Source organism: Pyxicephalus adspersus, chromosome 7 (genome assembly GCF_032062135.1).
Source record: "Pyxicephalus adspersus chromosome 7, UCB_Pads_2.0, whole genome shotgun sequence".
NCBI classification, from domain to species: Eukaryota; Metazoa; Chordata; class Amphibia; order Anura; family Pyxicephalidae; genus Pyxicephalus; species Pyxicephalus adspersus.
In genome coordinates, this window is record NC_092864.1 from 50,678,591 (window position 1) to 50,705,308 (window position 26,718).

General features: G+C 32.1%; 1 protein-coding gene across 1 annotated transcript in view; it reads right to left on the reverse strand.

Moving 5' to 3' along the window:
• The window catches only part of TTN (titin), a 229,257-nt gene that overhangs the window by 91,429 nt on the left and 111,110 nt on the right, over positions 1 to 26,718 (reverse strand). Inside the window, exons 146-204 of the mRNA XM_072418400.1 lie at positions 26,219 to 26,293; positions 26,067 to 26,129; positions 25,862 to 25,960; positions 25,551 to 25,631; positions 25,378 to 25,458; positions 25,153 to 25,236; positions 24,965 to 25,048; positions 24,783 to 24,842; positions 24,595 to 24,675; positions 24,428 to 24,505; positions 24,071 to 24,148; positions 23,915 to 23,992; positions 23,757 to 23,834; positions 23,555 to 23,623; positions 23,395 to 23,472; positions 23,221 to 23,307; positions 22,841 to 22,915; positions 22,671 to 22,751; positions 22,485 to 22,568; positions 22,310 to 22,384; positions 22,146 to 22,229; positions 19,430 to 19,501; positions 17,983 to 18,039; positions 17,807 to 17,884; positions 17,636 to 17,716; positions 17,461 to 17,553; positions 17,276 to 17,365; positions 17,093 to 17,176; positions 16,911 to 17,000; positions 16,737 to 16,820; positions 16,557 to 16,646; positions 16,374 to 16,457; positions 15,927 to 16,004; positions 15,758 to 15,841; positions 15,581 to 15,661; positions 15,389 to 15,475; positions 15,216 to 15,272; positions 15,058 to 15,129; positions 14,832 to 14,891; positions 14,660 to 14,749; positions 14,157 to 14,228; positions 13,721 to 13,801; positions 13,095 to 13,178; positions 12,469 to 12,567; positions 12,159 to 12,239; positions 11,762 to 11,827; positions 11,316 to 11,390; positions 7,099 to 10,269; positions 6,398 to 6,448; positions 5,558 to 5,956; positions 5,094 to 5,372; positions 4,610 to 4,885; positions 4,367 to 4,506; positions 3,649 to 3,775; positions 3,299 to 3,562; positions 2,822 to 3,088; positions 1,178 to 1,441; positions 951 to 1,090; positions 516 to 642 (exon numbers count right to left, since the gene is read on the reverse strand). Coding sequence (XP_072274501.1) covers positions 516 to 642; positions 951 to 1,090; positions 1,178 to 1,441; positions 2,822 to 3,088; positions 3,299 to 3,562; positions 3,649 to 3,775; positions 4,367 to 4,506; positions 4,610 to 4,885; positions 5,094 to 5,372; positions 5,558 to 5,956; positions 6,398 to 6,448; positions 7,099 to 10,269; positions 11,316 to 11,390; positions 11,762 to 11,827; positions 12,159 to 12,239; positions 12,469 to 12,567; positions 13,095 to 13,178; positions 13,721 to 13,801; positions 14,157 to 14,228; positions 14,660 to 14,749; positions 14,832 to 14,891; positions 15,058 to 15,129; positions 15,216 to 15,272; positions 15,389 to 15,475; positions 15,581 to 15,661; positions 15,758 to 15,841; positions 15,927 to 16,004; positions 16,374 to 16,457; positions 16,557 to 16,646; positions 16,737 to 16,820; positions 16,911 to 17,000; positions 17,093 to 17,176; positions 17,276 to 17,365; positions 17,461 to 17,553; positions 17,636 to 17,716; positions 17,807 to 17,884; positions 17,983 to 18,039; positions 19,430 to 19,501; positions 22,146 to 22,229; positions 22,310 to 22,384; positions 22,485 to 22,568; positions 22,671 to 22,751; positions 22,841 to 22,915; positions 23,221 to 23,307; positions 23,395 to 23,472; positions 23,555 to 23,623; positions 23,757 to 23,834; positions 23,915 to 23,992; positions 24,071 to 24,148; positions 24,428 to 24,505; positions 24,595 to 24,675; positions 24,783 to 24,842; positions 24,965 to 25,048; positions 25,153 to 25,236; positions 25,378 to 25,458; positions 25,551 to 25,631; positions 25,862 to 25,960; positions 26,067 to 26,129; positions 26,219 to 26,293 — 9,228 coding nt within the window. The remainder of the gene's footprint in view (positions 1 to 515; positions 643 to 950; positions 1,091 to 1,177; positions 1,442 to 2,821; positions 3,089 to 3,298; positions 3,563 to 3,648; positions 3,776 to 4,366; positions 4,507 to 4,609; positions 4,886 to 5,093; positions 5,373 to 5,557; positions 5,957 to 6,397; positions 6,449 to 7,098; positions 10,270 to 11,315; positions 11,391 to 11,761; positions 11,828 to 12,158; positions 12,240 to 12,468; positions 12,568 to 13,094; positions 13,179 to 13,720; positions 13,802 to 14,156; positions 14,229 to 14,659; positions 14,750 to 14,831; positions 14,892 to 15,057; positions 15,130 to 15,215; positions 15,273 to 15,388; positions 15,476 to 15,580; positions 15,662 to 15,757; positions 15,842 to 15,926; positions 16,005 to 16,373; positions 16,458 to 16,556; positions 16,647 to 16,736; positions 16,821 to 16,910; positions 17,001 to 17,092; positions 17,177 to 17,275; positions 17,366 to 17,460; positions 17,554 to 17,635; positions 17,717 to 17,806; positions 17,885 to 17,982; positions 18,040 to 19,429; positions 19,502 to 22,145; positions 22,230 to 22,309; positions 22,385 to 22,484; positions 22,569 to 22,670; positions 22,752 to 22,840; positions 22,916 to 23,220; positions 23,308 to 23,394; positions 23,473 to 23,554; positions 23,624 to 23,756; positions 23,835 to 23,914; positions 23,993 to 24,070; positions 24,149 to 24,427; positions 24,506 to 24,594; positions 24,676 to 24,782; positions 24,843 to 24,964; positions 25,049 to 25,152; positions 25,237 to 25,377; positions 25,459 to 25,550; positions 25,632 to 25,861; positions 25,961 to 26,066; positions 26,130 to 26,218; positions 26,294 to 26,718) is intronic.

Here is a 26,718-nt window from a genome sequence, read left to right on the forward strand (position 1 = left end):
TTTTTTGATCTGCAAGCATATTCCAGGCCGATGTCTTTTAAGTATTGAGCTCAAAGACTGCAAGACAGCTTGCACTTTTAAAAGTGTTCAGCAAGGGCAGCCTTGGTATGACTTTATCAGCGGTACAAAATCTTACTCTCGAAAAATCCTGCCAAGCCAAAATGTTTGTGGTCTCTTTCTCTCTTCTTCAGAGATGTAGGCACTAATACTATCCAACACGTACAATTGTAAAAGTTATTTGTCAAACTACTTCTTTTAAAGGGTGTTGGTGAAAGCACTATTTACAACTATGGAAGGTTTCTTTAAAGCTTCTGTGTAGTATTCTGCTACATGTGTGTCTGTGTTATGAACCTGAATTATGTAAATATAAACTCTGTAAAATGCTACAATAATGTCCTTTGTGCTATACAAAAAATTGGGTACATAAAAGTATTATTTGGATACACATAAACTGAGTATTATCATTAGGGTAAGGTATGGCTTTTGTATCATTTAGTAACGAAATACAATCATACCTTTTACTTTGAGATTAGCAGCATTTTTTGCATTGGCAGCCTGGAAGGAAATCTCCCCGGTCATGTCCAGTTTGCAGTTATACAAGATAAGGACATGTTTCTTTCCATCTTCTATAATTTCACAGTCCTTTAAATCCAGGAAACAAAATGAATAAATAAACAATGTAAAGGTGATAATGAAATGAAGCTATATAAGGTAACTTATAAACTTAAAATAAATTAATATAAAAAAAAGGTAGAAAAAGAAAGGTTAATATACTGTATCATTCCAGTTCGGATATGAAAACAAAGGAAAACATTTTATAGATGTCTATAATTATTCTAAGTTTCCTCCTAAATATTAATATAGAAATCTTGGGGATTCATAAGTAAATACATAGACAGGAGGAGGACAGACAGCTGCTTGCATGAAAGAATAGTACAAACTTAACTTACTGGAGATGGAGAAAGTACTTCTCCCTTAAGTTTCCATTGAGCATGAACATCAGGTTCTGAGATTTCTACTTCAAAACGAGCTGTTTCACCTTCAAACACTTCCACTCCGTACAAGGGGCGCTCAATCTTAATAATGCGTGCTAAAACCACAAAAATAATGTGTTATAGTGCATATTAGTTCATATTATGGCCTTTAAATGATTAACTACTCCTAGCTGATAACCTACCTTCAATGTTTACATTTGCTTTAGTTTTGTCGGTTCCACAATCACATTCGTAATCCCCTTTGTCTTTTTCATCGACTTTCTTAATCTTCAGAATTCTGCGTTTGCCTTCAGTCTTAATACTCACAGTCTTTGAGGCTTTAATTTCTTCACCATTTCTAAACCATTTCACTGGTACATCTTTACTAAGCTCACACTCCAGAGTGATGTCGTCTTTTTCCACTGCAGTGTAGTCTTGTAATTTTACAACGAAGTAAGGATCAGCCTCTGCAAAAAGATCACCCAAAATACTTAATAAGTTGTAAACAGATCAAATATGGAGGGGTAACAAACCACCAGCCATATAGTCCTTTCAAGACACAAATATAACAAATGACAAAGTAACATAAAAAAATATGTAAAAATACATGCCCTGCTAAGTTAGACATTTGACATACACAGATAAAATTGAACAACACACACATGTACACATGGAACATGGATAGCAATAAAAGATAACAGCTATAGTATATACTGTACTATTATTTTACTAAATATTCACAATTACCACAACAGAGGAAAAAATAAATGACAGACATACATTTAAATACATACAAACATATAAAATACAAACAAATAAAGACAAGACTAAACAAAAATTTAACAAAGCATAAAAGCTATGATAAAAAGTATACATACATAAAACAAAGACGTGAGTTACAAAAACAAGACATAGATAAAGCTTTAGCAGAATAAAGCTATGGATTTCAGGAACTTATTTGAAGTTTATGGAAATGAAAACATTGACAAGGACATATGTTTGGACACTGTAATTATTAAATAAGTAAGTAAAATGGCTCAGTTATAATGTAGTTTGTCAGTAGTGCTCATTTATACTGTTATATGTCAGTAGGGCTCAGTCAGTATTAAAAAAAGGTGGCATATAGCAACCTGTATAAATTATCCACATTTAAAAATACTATTATTAGGCAAAGGCCAGCAACTTTAGTTACATTTGTTAGTATAAGTAATATTAATTTAGATTCCACATCCTAAGAATATGTTAAGTCAAACTGTTTTTTAATAGGTTCAAAGTTGTAAAAGTTTCCAAAAAATGTTAAAGCTATTTTAAACAAATGATAGAACAATGTGAATGTATATTAGAATGTTAATAGAAATCAACACGCAAGAAACTTCTGCATCAGATTGTACTTTTAAATCAAAATGGTGTAATAAGTACAAGACCAGATGAAAAAATAAATGAGCTGAAAGCCTAGCTGAAGGCCTACATATATGATATATACTATTTAGAAGACTGAAGAAGAAGAGTGCTGGGGGTTAAAGCAATTAACATTAAAAGCGTCTTCATCATGATGCTTGCAGTAGCTGGTCATAGTTTTCACTTAAGCTGCTTCCATGCCTATGCTTATCGCAGTTACTGAGCACTGGTGCAACAGCATATGCTGTACCATGTATTACAAAAGAGGAAAGTAAGCTGTAAGAAATCTTTTGTATGTAATGAAAAAAGAACAAGAAGAAACATTCAGTGAATCTCAGGAGCCCGATGCTATGATAGAGGAATGATTTGTGCCAAAAAATAAATAAGTAGTATAGCTGTCTATAATTATCAGTAACAATTGAGTGACTGCCATGTAACATATATCATACCTAATACTTTCAATTTTGCTGATGTATGTAGACCTTTGACTTCAGCCTTAATCTGGGAGATGTCATCAAGAGTTACTTCTCTTATTTCCAATTTATGGGTTTTGCCTTCTTCAGAGATAAGAACGGTCCTACTTGTGTGAAGCTTCTTATCATTTCTGTACCAGATAACGGGCATATTCTCATGGGAAAGCTCAAAGTCAAAGTAAGCTGTTTCTCCCTCCTTAACGGTTTGATCTTTAAGTGGTGAAATAAATTTAAGTCTGATGCCTGCAACAAAAGTATCTCTTGTTAACATATTGTTCACTTTTCTGCCAGGTAGAAATCCATTTCATTCTTAGGACACACCAAACTTAATAGACAAAGATGGAGAATTTACTTTGTTCCATTAAAGATACCCTAATATTGGGCAAACAATTATTTTTAAAAAAAATATGGTTTTCCACAGTTTTCCCATCTCTGTTGTCAGTTCTGACTTGCCTTCAACTGTGAGTTTGGCTGTTGTCTTTTTGCCGTCAACTTCTGCAGTGTATTCCCCTTCATCATCAAAAGCGGAGTCGTTAATAACTAAGATGTGCTTCTTTCCATCGGCAATAATGTCAAATTTGTCACCGGCCTTGATAATATCTGGGCCTTTTGACCATATGACATTTGCTTCACGGGTAAGAGCACATTCAAATCTAGCCTGGCGCTTCTCTGGAACGGTAACATCTTTCAGAGGAACAGCAAAGTCGAGCTCGATTTCTGAAGACAAAATGTGGTTTATAGCCATTAACTAAAGCTAAAACATGTAATGTATACAGACAACTATTTCACCGACAAACATATACCTTTTACAGTAAGAATAGCAGCGGTAACTGCATTTAAAGCTTGGAATAAAACTTCCCCAGCCTGCTCCACTTTGACTTTATGAAGAGTCAGGAAGCGCTTTCCTTCTTCAGCCTTGATTTCACATGTCTAGGAAACAAAGACATAGAGAATCTAAGTAAATATATTAATACATTAATTTAATGTTTACAACATTATGCTTCCTACATTATTACATGTATTTTTTGCCCCTGGGCATTTAGCAAATAAAATGTAATCTACATTTATTGATGTAAAGTGTTTTAAAAGCAATTTTTACTAAAAATGTAAAATTTATTATTAAAAACTACAAGTTTAAGGTGGACATTTCTTTAAAACAAGAGGACACTCCCCCCTCCCAGACAGTTGTCACAAAACAAGTTTGCCAATTGAAAGATTCCCTTTCATCTCCTGTTCACGTGGCAATTTAAAAGCTTTGGCTTTCCTATCATTTTCTATTCAATAGTCCATGGTCATCATTACCATCAGTGAGAGTGAATCCCTCACCACACACACAAACAGAAATAAAAATTCCAAAGAGCTTCTATCCCCTTCTACATTCTATTGAAAACAAACAAAACATACAGCTTTATATACAATTTAATTAAAGCAAATCTGATGCTGTCTAATACATAATAAATTGGTAAAAGATATACACATCTCTGCTTATTTCAGTAATTTGCAAGGGATTTTTGTGCTTACAGGTGATGGCCGTAGAGTTTCTCCTTTCAGTTTCCATTCTCCGGGAATATCTGCCTCTGATATCTCACAATCAAAGGAAGCAGATTCCTTCTCATAAATCACAACATCTTCAATTGGCTTGAGAAGGTCAACTTCACGGTCTTAAGTAAAGAAAACACAGGTCACTGACAGGACAACACGCTTCTGCTTCACAACAATTAAACATTCCTATTTTTTTTTTACTTAAGTTTAATGTTTACTTACCACCCAGAGTGAGTTTTGCAGTGACACGTTTTCCTTCAACCTCCACTGAATATTCTCCTACATCATCTGGGCCAGCATTTTTGATAATCAAAAAGATTTTATTGCCTTCTTTCTTCAACTCTGTTTTGTCGGTTGGTTCTAATGGAATCTCCTCATCTCCCTTGAACCATTTGATATTTGGTGTGTCCTTAACAATATCTGCCACAAATGTTGCTGTAGTTTTGGGCTTGACATGTTGGTCACGAATAGGCTTGACCAACCAGTCACGAATTACCTCTGCAAGAAAAAAAGTAAAGTAGAATAATTATGCATTGTTGTCATAATAGAATATAAATAGACCGTTGTTTTTTTAAAGACTTGATTTCTAAGAATTCTAAGAATTAGAAATATTGCTAATTGCTGAACTTAATGAGACAAATGATTGATAAATGTAAGTATATGCAATATTTATAATATGAACATTGTGAATATTTTTTTAACTTACCAACTACTTTGACATTTGCAGAACAATGGATGTTAGCACTTTCTACAGTACAAGTATATACTCCAGCATCCTCATAATCAGCATCTACAATAGTCAGAGTACGGTTCAATCCAATTATATTTGTTTGGTATCTGCCAGCTGCAATATCAATGAGCTTCTTGCCATCCTTTGTCCAGACAACATCCCTGTCTTTATTCAATTCACAGCTCAGATACATAGGTTGTGTTTTGACAACAGTGACCTCCTCTTCCAGAGTTTTCACGAATTTTACAGGTAATTCTGTATGAAGAACAATCAGATTAGTACCATAAAAATGGGATACTATATGTATGAAGTAAACTATATGTATAAGTGATGAACATTTTTACACTGGCATGAACATTATTTATATTCTGTTAAGCAAAAAGTTCAAAGTGCAAATCAAATTACAAGACATTAATATTCTTTGATAAAAAATATAATACCTTCAACAATAAGTTTAGCTGTAGATGTCTTTTCCTTATTGCCAAGTTTGGCAACACAGGTGTATTCTCCAGTGTCTGAAAGCTGGACATCAATAATGTGAAGTTTCCTGTCTTTGCCATCAGAAATGAATTTATGCTTTGGACTTTCTCTCAGGTTGCTGCCATCCTTCATCCAGGAGGTAATAGCAGTAGAGGGTGAAATAAGGCACTCAAAAATTGCTGAAGAGCCAACAGATTCTGCTTCTTGTAAAACAATGTCCTTCAACTCCTTAACGAACTTTAAGGGCACAGCTTTCAGTTGGTAAGTAAATGCTGGTTCATCTGGAGGTTTGTCACCACCACTTCCAGGACGAAGTTTCTTCTTGTCTGCATCTAGTGGTGAAGGTGTCTTTTTGACACCTAAAATTTAGATGTAGACATGTAAAAACTGAAACTTGGTGAAGCTGATGCTTGCATAAATCTTACATCTTTGTTCCAGAGCATTTTATACATTGGCTATATTTTCTTTAAACTTGGTTAATATACAGATACAACAAGTCACAGCGCATTAGTTATAGAACAATACCAAGTATAAAAAAAAAAATTCAATATGAATGTTACATGTGGCCAAGACTCTGCTGTGGTTAGTAAAACAAGCAAGCAATTAATTTGTTGGCCCTTAGACTTGAAAATAATGGGGCATTTATTACAAAAGGTGTTTAAAGGAAACTGTCATGATAAAATAATATGGGTTATCATATACATGCAGCCCATGTGATTCTCTCACAGGTTCTCCTTAACACCACTTATATCTAAACTTTGTAAAGACAAGCACATAAGATCCAAGCAAACCATTCTCACCTTTAAATGGTAGTTTACCCTTAGGAGCCTCCTCTTTTGGTGTTTTAGTATCTAAAGTGAAAGAGTGACATTAGTACATATATTCCAGTGCAATATATTTTTCTGTTCTTGGAATTGCCTATTTTTTTTTTTAATAATGTGGCATTGAAACTTTAAAGCAAGTTTCAGAAAAGTGTGCATACATACACAAGTGGCACAACTAGCAGTTGTGAGAAAGACTGGTGTTATCCTAGTATGATGAACAAAAGACTGATGCCAAAAAAACAAACATTTCATGTAGCATGAATGAAATAACAGAATACACATATTAGGCTGTGGTATGTGATAAAAGTGGTTAGACTATGATCTAAAATGTAAAATAAGTGGATAATTTTCTTAAGACAAAACAGAAACACATTAAGAACAATGACAATGAAATAGATGAAACTAGACATTGTATGACAAGTAATTTTCTGTAACATGAATGAAAAATGAAGACATTTAATGTTGAAATTTAATAAGAGACAGATAACACATGGTCATGTTTCTTCGTCAAAGATGTTTATGAACACAAGCGTATGGGTATGAAGAGGATGATCAGTTTCTGCCAACAAATATGGGACAAGCCTTCCATCCAAGACTATTTAGCATATATGATGAATGAAAATGATGGTAGCGTATGACCTTTCAAAAGCAGACCTTTTCCTGCAAAGACTTCTCACCTCGTCTACCAATGGCCTTTGCAGGAGTTTCTTTGGCTCTTTTCCTTCCTTGTCCACTGTCCTCACTAAGTATTTCTTCTTCAGAACCATAGTCGGTCTGTTCAGATGTACTTTCAAGTTCTTGTTCCCAGGTTTCATCTTCTATTTCCTCCATTTCATTGGAATCTGTTTTCAGAGATGCTGAATCCTTTTCTTTAAGTGAGGTCCTCAAAGTAGGTGTTTCTTTGTCTGAAGCTTTCTTTTGTTCCACCTTACTCCTGTCAATAGGGGTGCTAGTTCTGCTAATAACTTTCAGTAAGCTATCATCTTGAGGAGTACCTTTGTCTAAGAATTTCTTTTGCTCTATAGTTCTTCTGTCGGTAGGAGTGCTGGTTCTGCTAATCACTTTCAAAGATCTATCATCTTTAGGTAAAATACCTTTTCCTTCTGCAGGCAGAGGAGTTTTAATCTTTTCTACTTTTTTAAGAGTTGGAATCACAGGCTTTTGTTCTTCAGGTTGTACCTTTATGGCAATTTTGTCTTTATCAATTGGGGTTTTCAAACGAGTAATTTGTTGTAATGGGGTAAGACTTTCTTTTTTAAACTCTGTTGGTAATTCTTGAATGTGTGCTATATCTGTTTTCTTTTCAGATTTTGCACCTTTACTGACTTTTTCTGTTGGTTGCTCAAGGATATCATCAACCACAGTAACATATGACTCCACTCTTTTTTTCTGTTCTTTCTCTTTTTTATCATATGAAGGTGTCTTATCCACAGAGGGTGGTTCGCCTATTGATATTTCAACAGTGGGTATAACAGCATGCATACCTGCTACTTTTGCACTTTCAGCAGGTGTTATCAGAGCCTTCACTGTATCTTTAGGTGACTTTGAATCAGTTGCATCTTTCTTGTGTCCAATATCTTTTAAAGACTGCTCTTTTTTCTTAAGCTCCACAATGCCCTTCTTAGCAGGTATTTCTTTATGTAAGTCGTCACCTATTTTACCAACCTCTTGTGCTAGCAGGGTTACTTTTTTTTGTGCTGTTTCTACACTTTTTTCTAAATCTGGCTTTTCAGCTTTATGCAGTTCTTCCCTTATATCTGTTTTTGTATCTTTAGAAATTATTTTGAGTTTGCCAGGAACAACTTCAGTTTCCTTTGCTTTTCTAGTAGGCTTTTGTAGTAACAACTCCACTTCCTCAGGAGCCGCTAAAGGTTCCTGACCTTCATCACCAGTTTTTTCCTTTCTTTCATACAGTATTTCCTCTGGATACATAATATGCTCTTTTGTTGGAACCTTTTTTGCAACTTTTTTTGTCTTATCTATAGTTTTATCTGTTCTAGTCTCTGCTATCACTTTTGAAGGTTTCTCAGCATATTCATTTAGTAGCTCATCACTCTCCACACTGCTAATCTCTAATTGCTCAGATGCTGCTTTTTTAGGTATAGCAACAGGTTCCTTAGTTGGAATCTTTTTTATTTGTTTAGTTTTCCTTTCAGGTAGTTCTAATTCAGACTCCTTTATTTTTCTGCTAGGTTTTTTGACATATTCATCTTGGGTCTCTATTAATTCATCACTTTCAGGTCCGCTAATTTCCCCTTTTTTATCTACTGTGTCTTTGTAAGAAGCAGAAGGCTTTTTGGTTATATCCTTTTCAATTATTTTCCTAGCCTTCTCCTTAGCCTTATCAATTTTACCCTCCTTACTTTTTTTAATGGGTACTTTAGTTAGTTTCTCTTGGGTATCTGATAGCTCCTCACTTTCAGCACTGCTAAGTATTTCTTCCTCTTGAGAAATAAAAGGTTTATGCTGAGGAACCTTTTTTTGTTTTTCATCTTCTTTTTTGTCAACTTTTTCTATATGAAAAACAGCAGGTTCCTTTGGTTTATCCCTTTTTATTAATTTTTCAGTCTTTTCTGTTTTATCTAATTGTGTCTTCTTAGGTTTTTTGATGTGTGCTTCAGTATGTTCCATGTGAGCCTCTAAAATCTGATAACTTTCAGGACTACTAAGCTTTACTGAATCGTCTTGCCCAGGTGAAATTGCGGGTTTATACTGAGGAACCTTTTTACTTATTTTTTTTTGCTGTTCTCCCTTTTTATCCACTGTTTCTTTGTAAGGAACAGTGGGTTCTTGTTGTACTGCCTTTTTAATTATCTTTTCAGATGTTTCATACTTATCAATTTTAGCAGCCTTAAGTTTTTTGATGGGTGTTTCAGTTTGTTCAATGTGGGCCTCTAGGACATCATCACTGTCAGGACTACTAAGCTCCACTATTTCTTCTTCTTCCTCAGGAGAAAGAGTTACTTCATCCTGGGGAATCTTTTTACTGATTCTTTTATGTCTTTCATCTGCTGTTTTTACAGTGGGTTCTTTTGGTTTAAATTTTTGGGATATTTTCTTGTCCTTCTCCACAGTTTTAACTAATTTACCCTCTCTAGGTTTTTGGATAGGTGATTCAATTTGTTCCTCATAGGCTTCTAAATCTTCTTCACTTTCAGCGCTACTAGATTCTAATTTTTCCTCCTCTTCCCCTGCAAACTTAGCAAGTTCATGTTGAGGAATCATTTCACTTATCTTTTTAAGTTTTTTATCCTTCTTCTCTATTTTAACCTCTGCTGCTTTATCTGGCAAGAGACCAGTTAATTCTTTATCTTTTTTCTTTTCAGCTATTTTCTTTTCTTTACTCTCTAATTTTGGCTTTTTTTTGGCGCTAAGTTTTTCAGAAACTAGCACATCTAAATCTTTCCTATGTGCAATACCTGTCTCAGGCTCTTTTATTAATATTTTAATCTGATGGAGTGAATCTTTTTCTTCTTCGTCTTCTTTTGCCGGTTTATATCTTTTCTTTTCCTCCACCATATCTTTTGTTTGTAAATATTTTTCTTGTTCATATTCCTCTTCTGTAACTTCTTCAGTGTACCCATAACCTTCCTCATACTCCTGTTGTTCATATGCCTTTGCCTTGGAAGATATGTGAACCTTTCCATCTTCCATTATAAAAACCTTTCTTTCTTCTTCAATTACATCTGTAAATAGTATTTCTGCTTCATGGCTCACATCCTCTTCAATTGGAATAAAAAGGTCACCAGAGAGGACAGGCACTCTCCGAATCGCTTCTACTTTGCTTTCTTCCATCAGAATTTTACCTTTTTGCAATATCTTTAATGGCACACCAGGTTTCTCTGTGACTACAAAGGTTTAACATTTTATTTAAAAAGTAAGATTTGTGCAATTTTTATTCAAGACTGTAAACATAAAATACAATTTAAAACACAAAGCAAATACAAAGGCACACACATATATTTAGTGATACCGGAAGCACAAAAATATTTACAGGAAAATCACATATTGACATTTTCATTTGAAAATAACATAAATAAGACAAAGATACAACCACAACAACCATTTATTTGTAAATTTATACACATAAACAAAAATGACATACAAAGAGAAAAAAAAAACACACACTAAACAAACATCAGGTACATAGTAAATACAACACAAATAAAAATACAATAAACAGTCAAGGACTTAGACAACACAACATTCAACAGTATTACGCTATGTAAAGTATTCTGTTAGACAAATAGACAAAAAATAAACACTTAGCCCAATGGGAATCATGCATCAGTGATGTCATAAGTCATCATTTGTACACTACTATGGCATTATTGTATACATGATACAATAAAAAGAGCTAATGGCTCTCCCTGTCCTTAAGTGGCTGTACTGTTTTTTGCTGATGTGTTGCTAACACACATGGAATTAAGTGGAACCAACCACATTATTCCCATTTATTGAAAAACAAGAGTTTTCTCCTTAACCCAGATGGTCAGTTGGAGCATGATGGAAGGGTAATTTTAAACTAATTTACATTAAGTGTGGGGCAGCATTTAGGTAAACATGTTGCTTTGAATGAGAAAAGAACAGGTTTAGTTTAAATACAAGGATTGGAAGTCATGGAGCCTAGAGCTCCATGGAAAAAACACATACTTCTGTTTTTAAAGGTAAAAATAACATCATCATTTTTAATAGAACAGAATTTAAAAGTAATTTAATTGACATGCTAAACATACTACAACAACACCAACAGATTCCAATATTTTATGTGAAATTATTTAGACAAAAATTAATTTAAGTATTATATACTTACATATGAGAGTATCTTTTTTTTAATAAAAGTACACTGGGTTTGTAATTTTAGAATTTGAGAGCAACAACACAGAACATTTACCTGGTTTCTTTCCAACAACTGGAGTTGTAACTGGTGCTGTAACTGCAGCTTCATCTTCTTTTGGTGAAGGAACAGCTAAAAATTGAAATTTGCCTAAAGTAAGTTAACTCTTAGTGATACATGATACGTAATGTAAAAAGATAGATAGTATTGCCATGCATACATTTTACACATTCTTTTACATTATAAACTTTCAGGTTATTTTATTTTATGTAACAATTTATTTGATAGCATTTCAAAAAACAAAAAAAATATTCATCCCTATATCGCATCATTTCAGAGACTAATTGAATCTGACCTCTAGCTAAATTCTCATCAGTCATGATGGGAGAAAAAGCATTGTGCTGTTTGCGATGTTATTATGTAAGCACTTATTTATAAATTAACCAAATAGAAGCAGAACTATTATATCAAAACACACAAGTTTCTTATAGTAATAATCCTACCTTCTACAGGTGATGGCTCTTTTGGGGACACAGACACAGGTGAAGGCTTAGCTGCTGCTGCTGGAACTTTAAACATATTTTTACTGGTTAAAATTTAGGTAACTGCAACACTGATAAAACAGTTGATAGATTAGTTGGGTAGATAAATTAGTGAGGTATAGAATTTAAAATTCATGTAGTTAGTTCAATACTTTCAATACTTTAATTTTATATAAAAACAAGTTTCATAACTTTTTTCATCAGAATGTCTTTTTTGTAGTTTTAAACAGTTAGGAATAATTGTTAACACAAAGTAAATGATAATGCAGCTTTTTGTTTTCAGGCTACAATGCAGGGCTTTATACATTTAAGTATTGCCCAGCTGACTAAAAAGCATGTATTCCTATAATGCATATACCTTTAGGTGGTTCAGGTTTTGCTTCCTCTTTTTTCACAGCTGGTTTGACCTCTGGTAACTTTTTCTTCAGAACTTCAGGAACTTAAAAATAATTTAGATTTTTATGATTTTGGTTGTTACATTTATCCTATTGTATGCTTGTTTCTTAGATAAATATATAGCAATAATAGAGAATCATCACTTTTTTAAAGCAGTACTACGGTATGTGGACTTTTTTACACATTAGAGGCACATAAAACACAGAATACTCAATAAAGAAGAACACAGTGCTCAAATTTTTTTCTTTTCCGGTATAACATTCTTTACTTACCTTCAGGCTTTTTCTCAACTGGAGGTTCAGGCTTTTTAACCTTCTCAACTGGTTTCTCAGCAGGAGGTTCTTCAGCTTCCTTTTTGACAGGTTTTAGAACTTTAAGACAAAGAATAGTTCTTTCACTCTAGAATGCTAAAGCTATGTTGTAAAATACCACATTTGAAAGCAAAAAGCTTCAAGCATTGGCAGGATACACAGAGCAGACCTTGACACCGGTACATAACTTAAAAGACAAATACTACACAAATAGAGACTTCCTGTAATGTTTGTTTGCTGTTTATGTTAACACTGCTGTATTATTAAGTTCCTTTTTAAGTATATTAATGTAAACTAGATAGCGATTTGCCAGTAAACAAAAAGACTATCAAATATTAGTATTTCTGCATTGTTAAAAAAATAATACTTAATATTACTCTGGCTTTAAGCAAGCCCATTGATAGTAAAATATTACCTTTTTCCTAATAATTGAGTTGAATATTACTAGTTTTTGGTTTGGCCTTTGCAAGTTATTTAGCTTAACTGTTATAACATTAGTGGAAAAGTGCGTAGAATGATTAATACTTTAGTAGGAAATTCCATAGCTGAAAAAGCTTGAATACTTTAATAGAAATACACCAATATACCTTTCTTAAAACTAATTTCTTCTTTTTTGGGAGGTAGAAAACCTGGTTTAGGTTTAGGGATAACTTTCTTTTCTGGTTCAGGTACTTAAAAAAAACATATATATATCTAAAGTTAACTTGCTACATATACATCTTTTTCTACAGAATATAGAATAAAATAAATATTCATTATCATTTGTTAAAACTTTAACACTATAACTACATTAATAAAAGTTTTAACTTTAAGTAGGAGTGATTTCATCTTATATAAACATTTTTCCAGCATTAAGGTTAAATTGATAGTCACTCAAACATAAGAATTTCAATAAATAATTACTAAAATGTAAAACGTTTAGAATAATAACCTGTTTTTCACTTATGAATAGGCTAAAATGTTTGTTTTTAATCATGTACAACTGAAAATACTAACAAAATAAAACATTTTTTACAAAATATTTCTAGAATATGCTGTTTAAATGAATGGCACAAAATGCACACAAATACATATACCAGATTGACAGATGGGGTAAATAGTACCCTAAGAAACTTAGATAAAACTACAGTTTGTCACCCACAAACAAGTATTACTAAAAGTAAGTGGAAGTTAATTGCCCACCCCACTAGATATATTATAAGATATGTTCTACCTTTGAAAGGCTTAAGTTCCACTTTTTCAATCTCTGCTGGAGTTGGCTTTCCAGGCACAACCTTCTTTTTCTCATCTGGAACTTTGAAGAAAATAAGGGGGTGTTTACTACACAGTGAATTTCAACATTTAGAATTCTGATAGGAACGTGCAAGGTTAACCTGTTTGAAAGCAATTCATGAAGATTATTTCACAGACAAGATAATGTGATGGCTGATGAAATGAAATGAGAGGTTATAAAAATGAATGGTGAAACCAGTGATGATTCTAGAGGAATAAGCACCTATATAAAATAGAATTTTTACAAACAAAACATACATATTATCAAGAACAAAAACACAGAGCACAGAAGGAATAATCATGCTAAGCCTGCAATTATGCGTTGATGATTGGTGATGGCAAATATGATATTACCGATGATAGTAAAATCCTAATACCTGTAATTTCAAAAGTCTCCTCTTTTTTCAAGGGAGATGGCACCTTAATTGTTGTCTTCTCAAATTCATATTCTTAAAAGAACAGGATTTTAAAGTTTAAAGGAGACCAAAGCCAATGATTTAAAAGAATTCCACACATATGTGAAGAACATATGAATGAGGTCAAGAGAAACCATACAGGTACACATAAACAAATAACAAATTCAAACAAAGACAAACAAAAAGATGGGTGTGGTGATGAGAAAACGTCTACTTTAAAAAAAACATCTGGATATAAAGAGGATGCATTGTTTTATGAGTTATTCAAGATAGAGTATTGAGTTAGACTTGAGAAACAGTTTTTCTTATCAGTGTTTCTCCAAATACTCATAGTGTTTTTTTACAAATAAAATGTACACTAATAAAGGAAATCTAAACACATTTTTAAGAAGCACAAAAAATGATGTGATAAAATGGGTGAAGAAAGGATGAATATTGATGATTGATAACTTCTAGACCTATACCTTCCTCCTCTAATTCATATTCTTCTTCTTCTTCCTCAGACAGAATCACAGGTACTTCCTCAAGTGGTGTCACTGGTTTAACATCTGCCACTTAAAAATATTATGGTAGTAGATATTTATACCTGTGATTTATTAACATAAATTTTCTATTATTAACATATATGTTAGGTACCTGTTAAAGGAGAAGTTTTTGCATAAGGTTTCTCCTCAAGGGCAGGCTTCTCTTCAGGCACTTTAAAAGATATTTTATAATTATTTATTAAAAGAAAGAAAATAATGATAATAAAAGCACTATATATATATATAATCTATATATATATATATATAGTATATATACACTATATATATATATATATAGTAAATATATATATATATATATATATCACTATATAATTTACCTGGAAAAGTTCCTTTCTTAGCTAAATGGACTGATGTTTTCTCTTCAATGACCTTTTTCTTTTGTGTTGGGGCTTTAAAAGATAATTATTTTAAACTTTTTGTCTATCACTTTTACAAAACATCTTAGAGACACATTTTAATTTAGTTTATAATATACCTTTTATAGAAGGCACCTCCTCAGTAGGTTCAGAAATTACTTTTTTCTTTTGAACATCTAAAAATGAATTTTACATTTACTTTTTTGAGAAATATTAGTTTAACTTTATGTATATGTTTTTAAATTTGTGCAATCATATTGTGAAAGACAAAAGAACATAAAAGTATGTGTACCTTTCAAGGAAGGTTCTACATCTTTTTTGGGAACTCTGACAGGCTTTTTCACTTCTAAAATTGGTTTTGTTGGCAACACTGTAGGTTCTTTAAAGATATTAATTTGTTGTTAGTTTTTCAACATTACAGACAAAATATAAAAGAGATTAGTTTTTGAAGTGCACATGACAATAAGAACTACTGTAAATGTACCTTCTACAGCAGGGACAACCTGTTTTTTAAGAATGGGCAGCTGCTTCTCCTCTGGAACAGGTTTCTTGCCCAGTTCAGCTACTAAAGAGTATTCTCAATTTAGTATACAGAGATACAAACAGGGACTACACAAAATAGAACAGACAGACAGAACATTTTGACAGAATAAAGATATACCTTTAGGAGGAGCTGCTACTTCCTTTTTAGTGACTGGAATAGCTGGTTTCTGCTCTGGGACTGGTTTCTTTGGAGCAGCAGGCACTTTAAAAATATTTTTATGTTATTTGCTTTTCTACAACAGAGTATACGCTGATTTGAGAATAATTGAATTAAGAAGATTAAGTACCTTCTGCAGGAGACTTCGCTTCTTTTCTGGCTATGTCAGTAGGTGCTTTTTCTTTCAGAGTTGTTGGTTGTGGCAGCTCTACAGTTTTAAACATAACAATTTTGTAACTTAAAGTTACAAGACAACACAACTCAACAAAACAAGGCAGACAGGAAGAACAACACAAATATTACTTTTATCTACTAATTTTTCTATGATTGGGGTGAAAAGGATTTTAAAGGTACTTTTTAAACGTCCCTATTTTAAAATAAATTACTATTATTAATAAAATTGCTCAGTAAGATACCTTTCTGTGTAGAAATAACTTTTTTTTCAGGTAAAGAAATAAGAATTGTGTCTTTAGAGTCCAGTTGTCTTGGAACCTCTTTAAAGATATTAGTTTGTGTTCAGAATGTACTTATAGATATGATTGTTAATAGTTAAAACAACAAAGAGGATCTCATATACCTTCTTCTTCCACAAAAATCTTTCTCTCTGGTGTAGTTATAGTTGGTCTGTCTTTAGCTACTGGCCTTTTCTCAACATCTGTTGCTTTAAAGATATTAGTTAGGAATTATTATGTATCAGAAAAACAAAAATCATTTTAAAAAGACGTCTAAACACCTTCAACTAAGAGCTACAAGGATCTACCTTTTCTGATAGACTTGGTATCTCTTCTGGGTAACTGCACTGCAGTCTCTGGCTTTCCTTCAGGAGGCGGTTTTGTTTGGACTTCCAATTCTTTAAAGATATTAGTTTGAGTTCAGAGTTTACTCATTGACATGCTTGTTAGTTAATAGTTATGATAAAACAACAAATAATCTCATATACCTTCTTCATCCACAAAAACTTTTCTCTCTGGTGTAGTTATTGTTGGTTTGTCTTTAGCTACTGTCTTTTTCCCAATATCTGTTGCTTTAAAGATATTAGTTAAGGATAAGTATGTATCAGAACAAAAAAATGATCATGTCTAAACACCTTTAACTAAGAGCTACACGGATCTACCTTTTTTGATGTACTCGGTATCTCTTCTGGGTAATTGCACCGCAGTCTCTGGCTTTTCTTTCGGAGACTGTTCTGTTTGGACCTCCAACTCTTTAAAGATATTAGTTTGAGTTCAGAATTTACTCACTGAGAGCCTTGTAAGTTTATAGTTATAATAAATTAACAAAGAAGATCTCATATACCTTCTTCTTCCACAATAAATGTTTTCTCTGGTGTAGTTATTGTTGGTCTGTCTTTAGCTACTGCCCTTTTCTCAACATCTGTTGCTTTAAAGATATTAGTTAAGAATTAATATGTATCAGAAAAACAAAAATCATTTTATTATTATGTCTAAAAACCTTGAACTAGGTGCTACACATAACTACCTGTTTTAATGTATTTGGTATCTCTTCTGGGTAACTTCACTGAACTCTCTGGCTCTTCTTCAGGAGACTGTTTTGTTTGGACCTCTAGCTCTTTAAAGATATTAGCTTGTATTAATATCTAAAGTTAAGCTTTTTAATAATCCACAATCACAATTGTTCCTATTGCATAGTCTGTAATAAAATACCTTCAATAACATGATATTCAGTTTCAAGAGTAGCTTGTACAGCAATCTGTAACTTGCCTTCACGAATCGGCCCTTTACGGACCTCTACTTTATCTAAAGAGATACAGTTGTTAGTTAACAATTTTGGTCTGTTTTATATCAGGTTTTTGGTTAGCTGAATATTAGAAGAATATACCTTCCATATGGACAACAGATTTTCTTGGTTCAGTGACTATCTTATCTTCTTGGACAAGTTTCCTTTGTTCATCACCAAGTACTAAAGATATTAGTTTAAAATTAGTAATTGCCTAGCTATTAAACAATAGGCTTAGTTGATGGAATATAAATGTATAAAAGTATTGTTTACCTTTCTTATGAATAACTTCTTTTTTAGGTATAATTTTTTCTGGTTTCTTGACAAGACCTAGCCCCTCTTGTACCTCAGCTAATCAGGGCATTTAAAAAAAGTAATATTAAAGCAGTTTTAAATGTGTTGTATGGTTCACTGATAGGTATTTAAAAAATGTTAAGTTGTTGATTTACCTTTCTCAGATATAATCATTTGTGGTTGCTCTCTGGGGATAGGCCTTTTTTGGGAATCTAGTGAAAAAAAGATGTATACCTTATAAACAATGGTATGTAGAACACTTGATGACTGACTGATGTGCTGGAATGGAAAGGGTGTTTTTAAAAAAATAAAAAATAAAATGATTTATAAACATTTATAAATATGAATGTATGTCTTACAATAAAGTATGTCGTCCTTATAATTATTGGATGAACAATGAAGCATGTTTTAATGAAAAGGATGATATTTAAATATTACATATTTTATTATACCTTCTAAAATGGTATGACCTTGTTCACTTTCAAGTGCATCAGTTTGATGCTGGCTGCCAACCAACTGACTCTTCGTTAAACCTACTGATTTATATATATTTCCTATTAATAACAATAAAAGCTATTTTTAATGAAAGATGTGTATTTTTTTTTGATTTTGTGGATAGAATATGATGAAGAATCATTCTATGATATTTTGAATGAAAATGATTTGGTTTAATGGAAGGGATGTGGATATACAGATTGGACTGTGACATACCTTGATTTTGTGGGGGTCTAACTTTCTTTTTAGGTGTTGATCCTTGTGTATTTTCCTCCAGAGTCATATAATTTGTTGCATTGTCTAAAGTAGTTATAAGTGTTGATTATATTACATTGTTTAGAGATATATTTCAAAGAAGTCATACAAAATATCTTGGAAATGGATGATAATGATGATGATAAAACACCTTACTTGTATAAAATACCTACAATTTGTTTTAGATAAAAAAAGGTTGGGTACTCCTGTAGTATTTTGCCATTTCAGTTATTTAAAAGACCTAGCAAGGTAAAGATTTGAAGATAAAGATTGGATGGTCATAAATGATAATACAAGAGTAACTAGAATAACTTTTACTTTAGAAGCAACATCAAGTACAACAAGTTTTGGTACAGTGCTTTGATGTTTTTCATCCAGTAACATCTTGTCAAGGACATCCTCCAATTTACATAAATAAATGTAATATTATTTTACTCCAAAAAGGATAAAATGGTTTAGGTGGCTGAAAGTAAAACAAATGATGATGGTATACCTTCTATGTAGAAAGTTACATGTTCCATCATAAATAATTTGGGTTTCTCGTCAGAAATAAATAATTGTTTTAGGACACCTAACAAAATAAATATACTGATTTAAATTATTATTAATCATTAGGGAAATTATTTGAATTATTTGATACTTTATTGTGTGGATGATATTCATTATGAGAGGATGTGGTGTACCTGTTGGATAAGAGGCAGCTTTATGTTGAGACATAGCAATTTCTGATTTATGTTCAGGTCTTTCTCCACCATCCAGCAATTTAAATATTGGTGCATAATTAGTATTTTTTGTCAATAACAAGTAGTACCTGACTGAAAAGTTGCTGATAAAGGACAATATATGTTATACCTTCTAACATGGTATCTGTGGCTCCATGATTTTTTGGCTTCTCCCCCGGGGTCACTTTTCTAGGCAATCCAACTAAATCAGAGAATATAAATGTTTTTATGTAAAAGTGTATAGTATGATTTAATGAAGTGTTGGAAAGATGAGAAGCAGGTAATGATTTACTTTCTGTAGAGGAAGACACTTCTCCTTTTAATTTAGGGACTTTAGGCTTCTCTTCAGATACCGTTTGTTTAGGGACAGCTAATATTTCAAATATAGTGATACAGTATTAGTTTCTGTAATGTAATGTAAACCGTTAACTAGTAGGATTAATGACATATGCAAAAGTGACATATTGTAACTGACATGCACTCTTTTCTAATTAGGTTATGACACACTTATAAATCTATTTTTTGGGGTTATGAATGTGCAATGAGATTTTACAAAGAGTCGGGGTGATAAGGTTGAGATGGTGACATACTTTCAGTAGCCAAAGGAATTTCTTCCTTGCTTTTAGGAACTTTGGGCTTTTCTTCTGAAATCATTCTTTTAGAGACATCTGACATTTTAAATATAAATATATATATATATTTTATTAACATGTTAACAGGAAATAGAAGTGATTTACTAAAAGGGATGTTGATTTATATGTTAATTTATTTTCCAGAAAGGAGTGGGTTTCTTCTTTAGATGAACCAATAAAAAAAAGCTTTTCTTTGGTATATCTATCAATTGAAATTCATTATTTTTGAATCTTAACTTTAATTAAATTCATGGTTTCACTATTTAGATTTAGGCAAGGAAAAAATATTGTTAGAGAAACACATTTTTCCCACATGCTGGTCACATCTTGCCATCCCCTAATTTACATGCATTTGTCTAGCATTTTTTGGCAATGGTTATTATTGATTGATGCATTTTAAAGATAATATGTGCTTTACCTTCTAATGTCGAATCAGTTTTTTTTCCAACAACTGATTTACTAGGGAACCCAACTATATTAGAATTTAAAAGAACAATTTTAGAGTTATGAGCAAATGATGTTATGAAGAGTGGGGATGATAAGTTTAAGATGGTGATGCTGTAGCTTCTGCAGATTAAGGAACTTCCCTCCTATACTTAAGAAATTTGGGCTTCTCTTCAGATCCCATTCTTTTAGCAACAACTAAAATTTTAAATATATTGATATTTTATTATTATGTGATTGGGAAATAGAAATAGTAAATGAATGACAAAAAAAATGATTGTGAGAATGATTTACCTTCCAAAGAGGAAGGTGTTCCCTCTTTAGATAAACCAATATAAGGCCTTTCTTCAGGTCTGGGTGTTTTTTTTCTTACATCTATCAAATACAATTATATATTTTTAAACAGAATATTAATAGGAAATGAGTGATTTGATTCACATGTTAGGAGCTTAAAAGAAAATGTTGGAGTGGAAATGTAACTTTTTTAAAAGGAAGAAGCATTTTAGATAAATACTTCTTTCCACATTGTTGATTGTGTTTCAAAATAATATTAAAACTTCTGGCAATTGTCATTAATATATTACCTAATAGTTTTCATTAAAAGAAGTATGTTATAACCTATAACCTAATTTATTCTACAAGTAATTTTGTTATTAGGGACTTTAGCTAAATTAGATATATATTTAAAAAAATGGTATATATGTTATGAAATGATTAGTAATATGCTTGGAATGGCAAAACTGAAATGGTTATGATGTACCTTCTGCAGAAGAAGAAACTCCTCTCTTACTTTTAGGACCTTTGGACATTTCTTCTGGCATCATTTTTTTATCTAGCATTTTGAATATATTGATAATATTAGTATTTGACTGAGAAATAGGTAATGAAAAAGGATGACTAATATGAATGATGACATAGTATATGTGGTAATGACTTTCCTTCTAGTGAGGAAAGTATTATTTTAAATATATTTCTATCCTTTAGATACATAAATATTAGTGAATACTTTGAATTGTGAATGTATATTTATTATGTTATTAGAATATTGTATGATTTAATGAAAAGACTGAGATGACAATAAAATACCTTCTGTAGCAGAAGGAACCTGTCTTTTCCTTACAAGAATTTCAGACTTTCCTTCAGTTTTTATTTGTTTCTGAACATCTAATCATATAAATATATTGACATAGTATTAGCAGTAGTTTGGTAAATGCATAATGTAAATACATGAATATTATTATAACTAGAAAAGCAATCAGCCTAAAAGATTGCATGCATGGATATAAAATTGTGAAGATGGTAGTGTACCTTTGGCACCAGAATCAACTTCACTTTTAGGTACACCTATTTGAGACGAGTCTGTAGAAGTCAGTTTTTGAGGCTTATCTGACAATTTGAATACATTATTTTAGTTTGAATGTTTTTCACAAGTGCTATAACTAAAAAAGTTATTGGTTCTAAACATAATGTTACATGTCTTTTGGGTGGAGACAAAACAATGCTACAATGACTTTTAGCTTATCTTTAGGAGCCAGCATCTTTGGAAAAACTACTGTTAAATATATTGTTTAAGAGATTTTAAAAGGAACATTATTGTAATTTTTAGAATTGTGAGTCAGTTTAAAGAAATTATATTATGCTTTCTAACTATTATACTATTATAATTTTTTAACTTTTTAAAATGTTACAACCTAAAAGTACAGTTTTGTACAACAATATTGCTATATATTAACTGATAAACTGAAATAAAAAAAATATTTGAGTATATACCTTCTTTATAGGAAATAGGTTCCCTTTTGGAAACAGCAATTTTAGGCATTTCCTCAGAGTCACCTCTTTCAGATACCTTGGTTACTATTAAAGAAAGTCCAATGTTAGTATCTACCTAATCTTTTTGATTTGTTGTTAATACAAGTGGAAAACAAATGATATACCTTCCACATATGAAGTTATTTCTCTCTTAGAAGCCTGCTCTTTTCCTTTTGGAAATGGCTTTTTTGGTACTTCTTCTAGGTATGAAAAAATTAGTGTAACATTAGTATTATGCAACGGGCGTTGAGTTGTACGTATGCGATGGATAGGCAAGACAAGATGAGATTGCGAATATACCTTCTGCAGACACAGGCACTTCATATTTTTGAACTGTAATCTGCTGTTTCTCTTCAGGTAGGATCTTTGTTGGAACTTCAAGTGCTTTAAAGATTTTAGTAGTTTTATTAGTGGCAACTCAGTAACAGATTCTGAGCATAAAACATCTCAAATACATCACGGATTGTAAAGAGGTTAGTTGAATACCTTTCTTAGGGACAGCTTCTTTCTTTTTATAAATTGATTTGCGATCCTCTTCTAGCCAAGGTTTCTGGGAATCTTCTTGTTCTTTAAAATATTTATTTGTTTTGTGTAAGATTTTTTATGGAACTTAGTTGGAAAATGTATTCTATACCTATTTTTAACTATGAACATACCTGTAACCTGTATATATGTTTTTTCAGGAACATGAGCAGGAATTTCTTGCTCTGCTTCCTCTGACATTTCAAGTCCTTAAGAAACAATTTACTTAGTATGTTAAATTTTGAAATCATATTCATAACAATGTTTCATCTGTTTTTATTTTATAGTTATTTATCTGAGCAGACAGATTATGCTGTGACTTTTTTTTTTGCACTACATTTTCTGTATTTGCTATTTTATCTGTAACATACTGCTTCTCCTACTCTAGTAGTTCAAGAGTGGAAATATAGTTTTGGTTTACTAAGTTAGAGAAAAGTAAACTAATAATAGATAGGCCTGTAACAGGTTATTTTTTAAAACTAAAGACCTCGGTTTAAAATCAAATATCATATACCTGTCTCTGAAGGTATTACTTCTTCTATGTAATCTGTAACAATTTTTCGTTCATCAGGTTGGGGCTTCATGAGGATTCCGATGGGCTCTTAAAAGATATTAGTTTTGTTTAGCAATTTGTGAATATTTGTGTGCAATCATATTTCATAATATTTCCTTCAAACATCTAAAATACCTTGTATTGTCTTTGCCTCTTTAGTAGGCTTTGTAATAGTTTTCACTTCAGAGACCAGCTTCCTAGGCACCTCAGAAACTTTAAAGATATTAGTATTAGATTGAAAGTACGTATTCACTCCTAACCGCAGTGAAACATAAAAGTGCAAAATATATTCTACCTTCCACATGACGGACTGCCTCCTTTTTGGTAAGAACCCCTGGTTTTTCTTCTGCCTCTTTTGGGATCTCTGTCATTCAAAAGAATATTAGCGCTGATTTTAGATAATCAGTAGTAATGAATCATTAACCTAAATCTAGATGGCATTGCACTGTTGATATCTGTATGCAATGATATTATTGATATATCTACAAAAGATATACCTCCAACTGTGTGGATTTCTTCTTTCTTAAGCTTCAGAACTTTCTTTTCTGGAACCCTCATCTCTGGAGCCTCAGGGACTTTAAAATATTAGCAACCAATTAGCTTACATGCTTAGCTATTATATCAATTATAATATAGTATTTCAAAAATGTTCTACCTTTAGCTGGCCGAACTGCTACTTTTTTGTCAGCAGCTCTTGGAAGCTTATCTTCAGTCTCTCTAGGGGTCTCTGTCACTTGAACAAATACAGGCATTGCTTTATTTAAGCATAAAGTATATTTAAATTAATGCTAAAGCTTAGTAAGTGATATACCTTGGGGAACTGAAGTGGCTTCACCAGGAAGCGATATAGCTGGCTCCTCCCTTTGGGTCACACTAGGGTATTTTTCTTCTAGTGGTTTAAAATAGATGAAGATAAAAATATGTGAATATATCTATATATATATATATTTTTTTTTTTTTTTTTTTTTTTGAAGGTAACAATTCTATTTTATTAATTTTACTTTGTGCCTTCAACTAGAGGTGGTGAATGTTTTGGAAGTGCAACAGTGGAAAATTTCTCTTAAACTTTTTGTGGAACATCTACTAGATCTACATAAAAATTAATTACAGTTTAAAATCTAATAAATGTCACTGGTTAATGAAAGCAATGATTTTAAATATAATTTACCTTCAGCTGCTAAAACTGTTTTTCTCTCAGATATTATAACTTCTTTTTCCTCTCGAATAGTTTTTTTGTATGTCTCAACTAATAAAGATATTAGTCAAAGTTAAAACCAAGTAAGAACCTGATTAAAAAGAAATTTGTAAACCAAATATATATAATACACTCTATACCTTTTGAAGGAGTCACAGGTTTTTTAAGAAGTATTTCTGGACCTTTCTGTTCTGGAGAAATTTCTTCAAAGGTTTTGGGTACTTGAAAGATATTAGTAAAGCTTTAGGAACATCACTTAAAACCAAATTTCAGAACATTGACAAAATCACATATGTATCCATAATATGAAAATGAATACTTAATATACCTTGCGAAACAACTTCTTTCTTAAGAAGAGTGCGCCTTAGTTTTTCCTCTTGAATATGTTCTTAAGGGATGAAGATATTAGTAAGACTTTTAGAATAAAACACTTTAATAGTATAGACTCTCTGACGAAAACATGTAATAAACAAACTTTCAGACACACATTTATTGGACAACAAAAAATACCTTCTGCTGGTGGAACTACTTCTTTTTTAAGAATTGTACGGTGTACTTTTTCCTCTGGAATTGGCTCTTGATAGATCTCAGGTACTTTAAAGATATTAGTATGAAACATAGGACATTTCAAAGAGTGATGACACATACAATACAAAAAGACACGATTCTACAAATATGACCCAGACAAGATTGTATACCTTTCTTTGGTGGAATACGTTTCTTCTCCACAAGAGTAAGAGGTACTTCTATCTCTTCAAAATCTTGTGTCACTTCTTCCACCACTTAAAAGATATTAGTTTTTTTAAGATATTTGTAACATTACATAACCATAAAACATGTATACATTAAAAACACACTTGTGTACATTAACTATTTAGCACAACACAATTAAATCAACTATTGTGACTGGGATTGGTAACTACCTTCAGTAGTAGTGATTACTTCTTTTTTATGAACAAATGCAGGTAGTTTCTCTTCCTCCACAACTCCTGGCACTTCGGCCACTTAAAAGAAATGTAAATGTTGCAGTGGTTATTTACAACTGCTAAAAACGTTAAAATTCTAAATACTAATAGTAAACTTTACTATGTTGTACCTTTTGAAGGCAGGATAGGCTCCCTTCTGGGAGCAGGTGTTGGTTCCAATTCTTTTGGGACCATTTTCTTTGGCAATTCCGCTATTTTTTTAAGAGAAACCAGAAGACTGATTTACAGATCCTTGTCCAAAATTTTATATAGACTAGATAGAATAAGGCTAATAATGGAAAGGGGCTTGCTCTCTTTACTAGGTGGCAAATTAGTACAACATATACCGTATGCTTACATGACCAAAAAGAGATGGATAATATATATTATTTGGGACACTATAGGCAGTTGTATAATAAAATAACTATAAGTAGTAAAGTACCTTTAGGTTGAGGGGGTGGTGGTGCAGGAGGAACTTCTTTCTTAGAAACAGGAGTAGGGATTTTCTGCTCAGGAGCAACTTTAGAGGGGGCTTCTGTCACTTTTAATATATTATAGTTATGTTAGTAACCCACCATTTGACTATACAGAATGCCAAGCATAAAACACACAAAGCACACACAGCATATAGACAGATGGAAATGTACCTTTAGCTGCAGGTGCTTCCCTTTTAAAAGGTTTAAGCATCACCTTTTCTTCTGGTACAGGCACTTTAAAAATATTATTACAACTTCAGTTTTTGTTTTGTTTTTACGAACACAAACACATACAATGACAAACATGTGTAGTAGTTTTGTACCTTCTACTGGCCTTGGTTTCTTTTGAACAGATGGGGCCTTTTCCTCAAGAGTGGGTATCTTTGGTGGCTCTGGTACTAAAAATATTGTGTATATTTTACTAACTTGTATGTTATGCCTTATGTGTTGAAAACATTTCAGTATGTACTAAATGGATTAACAAGGTAAACATATGGAAAGGGAAGACTTATACAACAGAATATTTCAAACAGTGATCACAAATATTTAAATGATTTTGAGTATATAATAACTGTCTATGTAGGTCCACTAGGAGCCTCACATCAGCATTTTTGAGTGGTAAGTTTGACTGTAATGTAATGTGTCCATACATGGAATAAATTACTACTATGATAAATGTTAATTCTATGTATATATGTGATAAACAAATAAATAGCTCTTTATCAGTTTCTTAAAAAAAAACCTTTTAGGTAGTAGTTGTAACATTGAATAAATGTTGAGAAATCACATACTCCTAAAATACTCTTGATGTATAAAGACAGAC